This window comes from Cydia pomonella, chromosome 13 (genome assembly GCF_033807575.1).
Source record: "Cydia pomonella isolate Wapato2018A chromosome 13, ilCydPomo1, whole genome shotgun sequence".
Taxonomy (NCBI): Eukaryota; Metazoa; Arthropoda; class Insecta; order Lepidoptera; family Tortricidae; genus Cydia; species Cydia pomonella.
Genome location: NC_084715.1, coordinates 109,437 through 119,747, shown reverse-complemented (window position 1 = coordinate 119,747; position 10,311 = coordinate 109,437). Strand labels below are relative to the sequence as shown.

General features: G+C 43.6%; 1 protein-coding gene and 1 non-coding gene across 4 annotated transcripts; one reads left to right on the top strand and one right to left on the bottom strand.

Moving 5' to 3' along the window:
- Positions 1–216: 216 nt before the first annotated feature.
- Positions 217–10,007, bottom strand: LOC133523944 (uncharacterized). 3 transcript variants are annotated; one of them, XM_061859663.1, is made up of 5 exons: positions 8,504–9,444; positions 6,225–6,380; positions 5,763–5,858; positions 4,726–4,877; positions 1,381–1,578 (listed from the first exon to the last, which is right to left on the bottom strand). In XM_061859663.1, exons 1-5 carry the CDS (start codon positions 8,516–8,518, stop codon positions 1,401–1,403), a joined length of 597 nt encoding a protein of 198 aa, XP_061715647.1. In that variant the 5' UTR covers positions 8,519–9,444; the 3' UTR covers positions 1,381–1,400. The 3 variants fall into 3 exon arrangements, with proteins under 3 accessions (XP_061715649.1, XP_061715647.1, XP_061715650.1); XM_061859666.1 differs by lacking the exon at positions 8,504–9,444 and adding an exon at positions 6,786–6,999; XM_061859665.1 differs by lacking the exon at positions 4,726–4,877 and having other exon boundaries at positions 217–1,578; positions 8,504–10,007.
- LOC133524645 (U1 spliceosomal RNA) lies at positions 9,043–9,204 on the top strand. Its single transcript, XR_009800413.1, has one exon. It is a non-coding gene; the product is annotated as a U1 spliceosomal RNA (small nuclear RNA).
- Positions 10,008–10,311: the final 304 nt, after the last annotated feature.

Here is a 10,311-nt window from a genome sequence, read left to right as displayed (position 1 = left end):
CTGTCACCTACGTTAGTCCTTCTGCATATCAATGAGACGCTGCAAATCAGCGGCATCAACAAAAAAGTTAAGTCGTATCAAATCGTTTTGAGAGCACTAGCTCCCCTGACTGCCACAGTCAGTATCGAAATTCTTGGCGTCGACATCTCAAATGAAGTCCAGTTCCTCGGCCATTTAGAGGGAAAGACCAAATTAGCTTAAAAAAAGCTCTGTGTGCTGTGGCGCACCGCTTACCTATAATGTTCTCATCTATGGGCAGGGGCACCCCAGTACCAGCTTTTCCCTCTGGACCGCATCCAGCGAAGAGCGACTCGAATTGTCGACTGCCTGCGTATTTCGGATCGGCTTGACTCTGCGCTGCGTAGAGATGTGGCTTCGCTCTCCATTTTCTATCGCATGTATAACGGTAACGGGGAGTGCTCCGAGGAATTGTTCGGATTAATCTCTGCCGCTTTTTTTTTGCCATCGCCCTAGGGCCTATACGGTAGGCAGTTCTCAACTGTGCATTTTTCCAGAAACTTTCAGCCTCGCACAACTAAACTGGGGAATGAACTGTCGCCTGCGGTATTTCCGGACCGATATGACCTTCAAGCCTTCAAGAAAAGAGCGTACTCCCATCTTAAAACCGGCAATGCACTTACAACCCCTCTGGTGTTCCGGGTGTCCATGGGCGGCGGTGATCGCTTACCATCAGGTGATCCGTCTGCTCGTTTGCCTCCTATAACATAAAATAAAAATATATCCTCAGGGCCTATGCTAGCTGGCGCGGGTGCACGGAGCGGACGAGCGGGTTAACGAAAAATAGTATGAGCGACGCTAACTGAAGCAGACGCGTGCGGCGGATTTCACCTACAAATAGCACCCGCGTGCGTGCGCACGCGACGGGCGTCCGCGTCAGCTAGCGTAGGCCCTCAAGCTCACGCGGTCGCGGTACCACATCTCGCTGGACCGTTTCGTCGACAATCCTGTTTCGTCGACTAAAGGTCACTTCTCATTATTCATATATCTGATGGTGCCTGTACGTGTTCGTACGGTACCTACAACAGCTGTGACCTTAGACACTAAGTTATATTTTAATGTACATGTACACCTACCCTACCGTAGCTGACACCAGATTGGTACCCACAACAACTGTGACCTTCTAGAATTAATTTATATCTTGATATAATATACCTGCGGTAGCCGGGACCCTAATATAATTTATTTATATCTAATGGTTCCTACGATGGCTGAGACCTTAGGATCCAATATTTTCAAGACACGGGAAGGTTGTACGAAGGTTGCAAACTTAGAATCAATGTACTTTTGTCCTATCCTCAAACACAGACCATTTCGGGATAGTTATGGAATGTTTAGGGTGGCTGAAATAATTAGACACAATTGTTTATACAAAAGTATATTCAGATAGACTTGGAGTGTTTGCGAGTATTGTGGTGCGGGGCAAGCTGCGGCGCCGAGAAGGCGCGGCGCGGGGCGGCCGGCGGCGGCGCGGGCGCGCGCGCGGGCGGCGGCGCCGGCCGCTGCAGGTAGTACCCGTGCGGGCCCATCTCGCGCCGCTGCCAGGGGGACGTCGTTATCCTGATATTCATGACGATTAGTTACACGATTAGCTAGCTACACAATGTTAATACGAGACAGGTATTATCTATACCAAAGAGAATTTGACATAGGTAGAGGTGGAGTGTCAAATAAAACTTTATAGCCACAGTAAATTGATTGCCATCTTTCGACACATGATTAAACCTTTTAGAACGCTATTTGACTTTGATCCTTATTTTTTCACTCATATGTGTTAAATATAAAAAAAGTGGCGCCATCTAATAGATCAAAGACCAAAGGTACTTATGGCGGTATCGTTTCGAGCGATGGTGCCATAACCTTTGGGTTGTGCCAGGTATGTCAAATAGCGTTCTAAAAGTTTTAATCATGTGTCGAAAGATGGCAGTAAATTTACTGTGGCTACAAAGTTTTCTTTGACGATCCTCCTCTATTTCAAGTTCTCTTTGTCCCTACCTACTAATATTATAAATGCGAAAGTAACTCTGTCTGTCAGTCTGTTACCTCTATGAAAATGTATGTAAATGTATGTATGTAATGTGGTATGGAGATAGTTTCAGTCCCGGGGAAGGAAATGGAAATAGGATAGTTTTTTTATCAATCATCATCATTAGTCACACGTAGACCAAGTCGTGGCAAGACCTCGTCATACCATAAAGGAGGATGTCGATCTCACAATTTCGGGATATCGCACGAATTTTCTCGTTCTCTCGTTGACAGAAGATCTCGATTTTTGCAATCTCGGTCGAAATCTCGAGATTGAGAGATTAATTTACTTTGTTTTGAGTTAAGTATCCTTTTGACCTGAGATTCATGTTGTTCAGGAAGTGCTTACGGTCGGCTTTAGGGTTAGCTGACGATAAAAGCACTGTGGCGCGCTATGGCCGAAAGAATCGTGAAACCGGCCGAAGAAACTTAGCGGGCGCGTAACGTAAGGAATACGAACTTTTTGTATCAAGTTCAATTGAACGTTTGTACGTTCAAAACGTTTAATAATGTTAAAAATAATGCACGAAATGTTTATTTTCAATTAGTATCAGGTAAAAGTAAATACCGCTGTTTCCTATAACAAGTATTCTACACATTCCGGTTTATATAATCTTCATTACGTATACACCGTGTTTTTTTTGATTTGCGTTAATTTCGAGGGTGCATTCCTGAGCTTAAATTAAGTAACTTTCTCAAAGATACCGATATTCTAACTAACTCCATTTCGGAGATAATCAATCATAACTTTTTATATTATAAGGCCCTTACGAGCGTGTACACTTGCTTTAGGACCTGTTTACTTATTAGTTAGTGTTTAGTGCGAGTTCATACATTTGCTACTAAACGTACGTACTATCTCGGACGATCGATGTTAGAAATGACATTGATATGTCACAGTTTTCAATTGTTTGGTTGAGTTAAATGTAATGCCCGTGTTACAACAACCCTATATGCAACATTTAGTTACTTTTTATAAAAATAAAAATAGTAAAAAAAAAACAAAAAAAATATTTTTTTTGAAAATTAACTATGCCATTTAGTTTCCTTAAACGTACTTACCGAAACCCCGGAGTTAACGCAATTCAATAAAAACACTGTGTATAAGTTAAAAAAACAAATAACATCTCACGACCGATCTCATTTTGACGACCGGTCTGGCCTCGTGGATAGTGACCCTGCCTATGAAGCCGATGGTCCCGGGTTCAAATCCTGGTAAGGGCATTTATTCGTGTGATGAGCATGGATATTTTGTTCCTGAGTCTTGGGTGTTTTCTATGTATTTAAGTATTTGTAAATATTTATATATTATATATATCATTGTCTAAGTACCCTCAACACAAGCCTTATTGAGCTTACTGTGGGACTTAGTCAATTTGTGTAATAATGTCCTATAATATTTATTTATTATTTATTTATCTCATATAACCAGAACAAACCTGAGCATCACAAGCCTCAGAAATAAATTGCTACCAGAAATGTATGTTAGGTTAGGTTAGAACTGTGACCCCCCACATAAAAAAACTGCTACCCAAAAAGTAGGTTAGGATAGGACTGAAATAAAATAAATTTATTTCAGTATTATTCAAATTCATTGTTATAGTCAACAATTTAGGTAATAATATATGTTTACTACATTATATAATATTCAATTATACATTTTTATATTATACATTTCGCACGTTATACCTATTATACTATAAGTCTTCAGCAATATAGCATAAGTTCGTATTAGCATACCCACAATTATTTATATTTTTTTGCTCGCTTAACTTCACCGCATGCCACCCTCCATTTTCAAAATATGACGTAACGAATCCTAAATAAGTAAGAAATATATACGAAATTTTTGATCAAAATAACACATTTTTAATTACTTTGTCAAATCTTGATCTCGTCGAGATTAATCTCGATCTCGATCAGGTCGGCATATCGCTCGGGATCTCGAAACACCCAATCTCGTGCCAATCTCGATTTAGATTTTTCGTGCGAGATCTAGAATGCATTCCCTAAGCCTGAGGGCATTGTTCAGCACTTGAACTGCTTGAACACCACAACTTAAGGTAGGCCACTACTTAGGCTTTCATCTATGAGGCTCATGATTCGCCGTGTCTATTCCTGAAGCTTTGTGCTCGCAGGACGCAGTACTTAATTCTGTTCGTAAAACTTGAAAAAAAAAAGCTTGCAGCTCTCTTGGAGTCGCCTCCAAGGGGCTAGGCTGCAACTGAGGTCATCACTATCAGTGTCGTTTAAGTCATAATAAATAATAGTTTTAAGACTTTTAAGTAATTATTAGGATTGCTGACGTACCAGATTATCAGCAGCGGCGGGCGCGGGCGCCGTCGGGTGCGCACGCAGGCCGCGAGGGGGACCCCGCTGACGCACTACACGGCGCACTGCTCTAGCACCCTGACGTGTACCGCCACAGACGTACCAGATCATGAGCGGCGGCGGGCGCGGGCGCCGTCGTGTGCGCACGCAGGCCGCGAGGGGGACCCCGCTGACGCACTACACGGCGCACTGCTCTAGCACCCTGACGTGTACCGCCACAGACGTACCAGATCATGAGCGGCGGCGGGCGCGGGCGCCGTCGTGTGCGCACGCAGGCCGCGAGGGGGACCCCGCTGACGCACTACACGGCGCACTGCTCTAGCACCCTGACGTGTACCGCCACAGACGTACCAGATCATGAGCGGCGGCGGGCGCGGGCGCCGTCGTGTGCGCACACAGGCCGCGAGGGGCGCCACGCTGACGCACCACACGGCGCATTGTTCGAGCATGTACTTGTTGCGGGGGTTCCGGAAGTGCTCCGGCTCGTATAGTGCTGCTATGGTCTGGAGTCAGAACATCGTGAAAGTACGAACCAGATAGCAGGTTGAAATAGATGGGGGAACCGAAGGTTTGTAAAATTAATTCTCAACTCTAGTCTGCCTTTCCACTAAGGCGAAGGCGTGCAGGAATCAACCAATATCATTGGTTGTAATCTACATCTCTTCTCCACTGGATTACAACCAATGCCATTAATGCCAATACTATGTGTTGATTCCCGCTCAGCTCCTTCCCTCTCAAGTATCTACACCTCAGTGGAAAGGCAGACATAAGACGGCCTTTAGGCTGTATATAAATACAAACTCATGTTGATATGTGTGTATGGGTAGGCACACGAATGTGTCAGAAAGGCAGCAAACAGAGAAGAATGGCGGCGTATTCAAATGCGAAGTTCGTCACTAATCGCTAAAATTATGACTACGACCACTTTGTCAAGACAGAAGCAACAAAGAAGGGTCATATAGACTCAATAAAAATGTCGTTGGCGTGACGTAGAGCTCGTCACGCTCGGTTTGGCGTTATCTTAAACTTACCAGTCATCCTACTTTCCTATCCGATCGATGGACCATCAGTCTATTGCTCTTATAGGGATGATAATCACACTGCAAGCTAAGGTAAAAACAGTGACGGAAACTATTTTTTAATAATTTCCCTCTATCTAACCCCTTCCCATTAACTAAAAAACCGTATATGTGAATTTCTTGCGCGGCATTATAATATTGAACGTTCTCCAAATGTGCGCTGTCAGTTGACTCGCTCGCCATACACGTGGGGTCATTTTTGAACTCCAGTCTCACTTTTACTTAAAGTTATTTTAGTTCGTCGGGTAGAACACCGATGAAGACAACGACATGGATAATTGATGTGACATGCAAACGTGGGCAACTCACTTCGTTGTAAGCGACGTCGATCAGCAGCTTCACCAGCCGCACTAGTACCACCCAGAAGTGCACGCTGTAGATCACCATCCACACGAACAGCAGGTGCTGCAACAAATAAGTAGTAAGCACTCGTTAGTACGAGTGCTTATATAAGTATAAAAGTAATTTTACTGAAACCGTCCATAACATATCAGACTAAGAGGTGTGGCTTTGTGCACGGGGCCGGGGCGTCAAAGGTTGAGGATTGGTTGAGGGCTTGTACATATGTACAGGAATTAGTTATCCGCGTTTGCTCGCGGAAAGCGCCTCGCATGTAACGCTCTAACGCTCCGGGCTTTCATCCCCACACGGCCTTTCGCGAGCCTCGAGAACAGTCAGCTACAGAAATAACTAACCCCCCTGTATAAAAATTTGTTTGTCAACTATCTCTGCGGCTGAATGTTGTACACGCCATAAGCTCGCTGGACATACCTGCAGCGCCAGCTCCCAGTAGGGAGCGCGCCGGAACATGCTACGTCGGAACAACACGACCAGCAACCGCCGGGCGAGAGCCGCAGCGCCCGCCGCCCATAGTACAGTGGGTAGCGCTGACAGCGTGCCGGTGCCGCACTTGCACCACTCCAACACCTGCTCAGATAAAGGTTCGTTATAATCCGTATAATACAAATAGAGCGGAGAGAGCACCTACTTACCTATACCGTACATTAAAGGAGTGACGGACGAAATTGGACGCCTATTACGTCGGAGGTTTAGCATTAGGGCAATTCATGTAAAGATTAGAAATGTCTCGCGCTCTCCAAATGACAAGAATCCGCTGGGTAACCCGGGCGTATACGAGATACCTGATTGCGCTAAATCCTACATAGGAGAAACCGGACGCATCGTACGTGTTCACTAGACTCTTAGAACACAAACGAAGTATGAACTGCAGCAACTCCGCAGTGGCAGAGCACGCCCTCGATACAAGTACGTCGCACTGTCTTCGATTCGACAAAGCAATATTAATACTGGTAGGGGATAAATGTTACGTACCAAGTAAAATACGTGAAGCGATGGAGATTGGGCGGCGCCCTTATTTCAATCGGTATAGCGGCTCGGCTGTGCCGCCAGCATGGAAGCCTATGATCCGTCAGCAGAAGGCCAGTGAGTGTGGTGACAGTGTAGTGGACATAGTGAGGTCGTGCTGTTTGTCGCTACAAGTGCTAGGTGACTCAAACCCAAACACACCACTATGCCTGCCTGCAGTGCCTACAACGACAGTGCAAGACATCCTCCAACCGGATCTCTCAGCGCGCGCGCAGCGTGCGATGCGGCGCGCAGAGAGATCGCACTGTTAGTGCTTGAGAAAGGAGAACTAGGCTCTCCGAAACATGTCGCGTGAGAGACTAAAAATACGTAAATTTAAACCGTAAAATAAATTTAGTTTAAAATTGATGAAATTTCGCTCGCTGCCCCCGCGCCTATTGACTTATACTGGGACTGAAAAGGTACCGTGTAAACGACTATAGAGTCGGTCTGCTGGTCACTGGCGGCGAGATTTAGGCGGCTGAAAATTAGTCATCGTCTAAACGGTCTGAAGATGTGCTGCCGGTAGACACTGGCGTCGTAATTTAGGGGTCTCCTTCTAAATCAACCTTTATATTAGGTATGGACGCAGCAAGACTAGCAATTTGTATATTACCAGTACATCATACTTAGCCCTAGGGCAGTAAAGTAAGAAATGTCTCAGCTCTAAATGCAATGGGCGGCCGAGCTAGGTGAAGTCGAGGTCGGCAAACATGTGATCCAGAAGCTTCCTTATTTGCTGCCCGAGCTGTGCATGCTATTTTTCTGCTCGACGGAGCCGGAAAGTGCCAACTTCGTTTAGCGAAGCGGGCCGAATTTAAAAAAACCGGCCAAGAGCATGTCGGGCCATGCTCAGAGTAGGGTTCCGTAGTTACTCTTCCGTCACAATAAGCTAAACTGGAGCTTAAAGTATGGTAGATTGTAACAACCAAGGGATGAACTGTAGGTGTACGTCTTTTTACTATGAAGGGGAAACTTTTTGCGATAACTCAAAAACAGCTAAACTGATCATATCCGCTATAGTTTTCATTTAATGTCTTTTTTAAGCTCTACTTCCAAGATTTTTTTCATATTTTTTGGACCTATGGTTCAAAAGTTGGAGGGACCCTTTTTTTTTTCTTTCGGAGAAATTATCTCCGAATATATTCACTTTATCAAGAAATGTTTGTTGAAGACCCCTATTAGTTTTGAAAGACCTTTCCAACGATATCCCACTCTGTAGGGTTGAGGCAAAAAAAATTCACCCCCACTTTACGTGTAGGGGAGGTACCCTAAAAAAAAAAATTTTTAGTTTTTATTGTAAGACTTTGTCGGCTTTATTGATTTATATATCAATGCCAAATTTCAGACTAACGACCACGGAGCAAAGCCTCGGACAGACAGACAGACAGACAGACAGACGGACATGGCGAAACTATAAGGGTTCCTAGTTGACTACGGAACCCTAAAAAGGCATATTGCGGTGTACCTAATAGTTAATGGACATCCAGAGAAACATGGCTTAACTTTCGAGGAGTTAAGAATAGGGTTGTGAGTTAAGTAGGGCGGCAGCTGAGGAGTTTATTTACGAAAACTAGGTATGGCGGAGTAACTGTACTTTTAGCCTTAAGCAAAACCTAATTTAATTCCCAACACGCAATGGGTACACAAGCATTCGAGAGAAGTGTGAGTGGTTGAATACTTGCCTCGTCAACAATCATATTGGCCACACTCACACGGGCTTTGAAGAAACTTTAGAGGGTTTGGAATAGACCATACTTGTTTAATATCTGTTATCATTGATGTTTACTGGTATTATTAATTTAAGTGAACAGTTAGAACATACAAATTATGTTTTCCTTTATGTCACCATGGTAGATGGCGACATTTGAGTGACATCCCCAAGACGTATGGTTGATTTGTTACATGACGTAAGTAGTTTTCATGAAAATAAGTTTTTACTATACCTACTTACAACTACTTCCGATTCGTTGACATACTCTCTACTTTCTTTAAAGTTCAATAATAACTACGAATTGTAGTTTACAAACCAAATTAAGATGAAACCATCGTTACAATATTTATAAGATAAGTTCTCATTACAACAAAATTAATTTTCAAACTTTTTTTTACAATACAAAACGAACTCCCCAATTGCCCGCTAGATGTCGTTGTACCTATAAGTAAATGGCGCTATTAAGATTTTTCTGCGGCGACATATAAGGGCTGGTGGAGTTAGAACATCATACTAACCTTGCGCAGGGTGTACCGTGATCAGGAAGGCGGTTGCCCCAGGCCGGGGCCGGCCATTGCACCGCGGCTGGATGAGCTTGGTCTGTGACTATCCCTCGCGGGTATGTCGTGCGTGTAATTTTTGGTAGTTGGACTCGCGCGTCGCGCAGTCCATGATATAACTAGAGAAACGTGTCAAGAATCAAGATAAATAGGTCGTAAGGTTGACTGACCTATATCTGATCTAACGGAGAAAGTAAAGGCAGCATCGTAGCAGGAATAGCTGGACAAAAACTGGCTGGACAGCAACGATTATCTTAGCAATGCGCATTTATATGTTACGGTAACCGCTATCATCAAGCGGGTTATACTGGGTGTTGCCTGTGACTCGAGCAAATCATACTCCTCAAACATTAAAAATTTAGTTCAATAACTTTAAAAAATTATGAAGTCTTTAGACGTCCTATTTTTCATATAAATTAAATATTAATCTTAATGTAAGCTCTGATCTGTGTAATTGTTGCTTGTCACGATTTAATCATAACACAATTCGCAATAGATTGCGTCTTAGAATAAACTTTAAGGTGTGTTAAAAATACTTACTTTACTCTTTGGTTAAAGATCAAAATACAAACTGTTTTTAAAAGTCCAAATGTTGGTTACTTTGGGGAGTATATACAGACTACAGTTTAATTTTTGCTCGTGTTACAGGCTGCACCTGGTATAGCTCGTTTACAATTTGAAATCAACGCCGGATAATAATAACTAAGACGGGCTCCTTTTTTTTCACGTTCGGACGGTACCCTATGTCAAGCAGGGACTGCATAACCGAAAAAAAAAACGATACCTATAAATAATGGTATGACGTCATACCGGTTTAATCCGAACCATTTAGGTAGACGAATAAATTTATTTCGCTACCGAAAAATAACGTTATTTTTTCGGGTACCTTAATCGCTTTCATAAAGGCACCCTATCAGCTTAGGCGTCGTTGCCAAGCCGCCCGCGCCTTGCGCCTACTTGGTTCCTATTGGATGAAGCTGTCTATGTAAGTGTAAGCTCGTAAGCCCTTTTATCAGTTTGGCTATAATAACGGTTAAGGTGTATACCGGAAAAAGTACCGGTACCATTATTTTAAAATGGTAGCGATACCTTTATATCGGAACCGCGCGGCCTACCGGTATAATGTATTGGTATCGTAATTTTATACCGCTACCATACCGTTATACCGTAACCAAAATCAGTCCCTGGTGGATATGGAGCTTATAGGGATATGCATTCT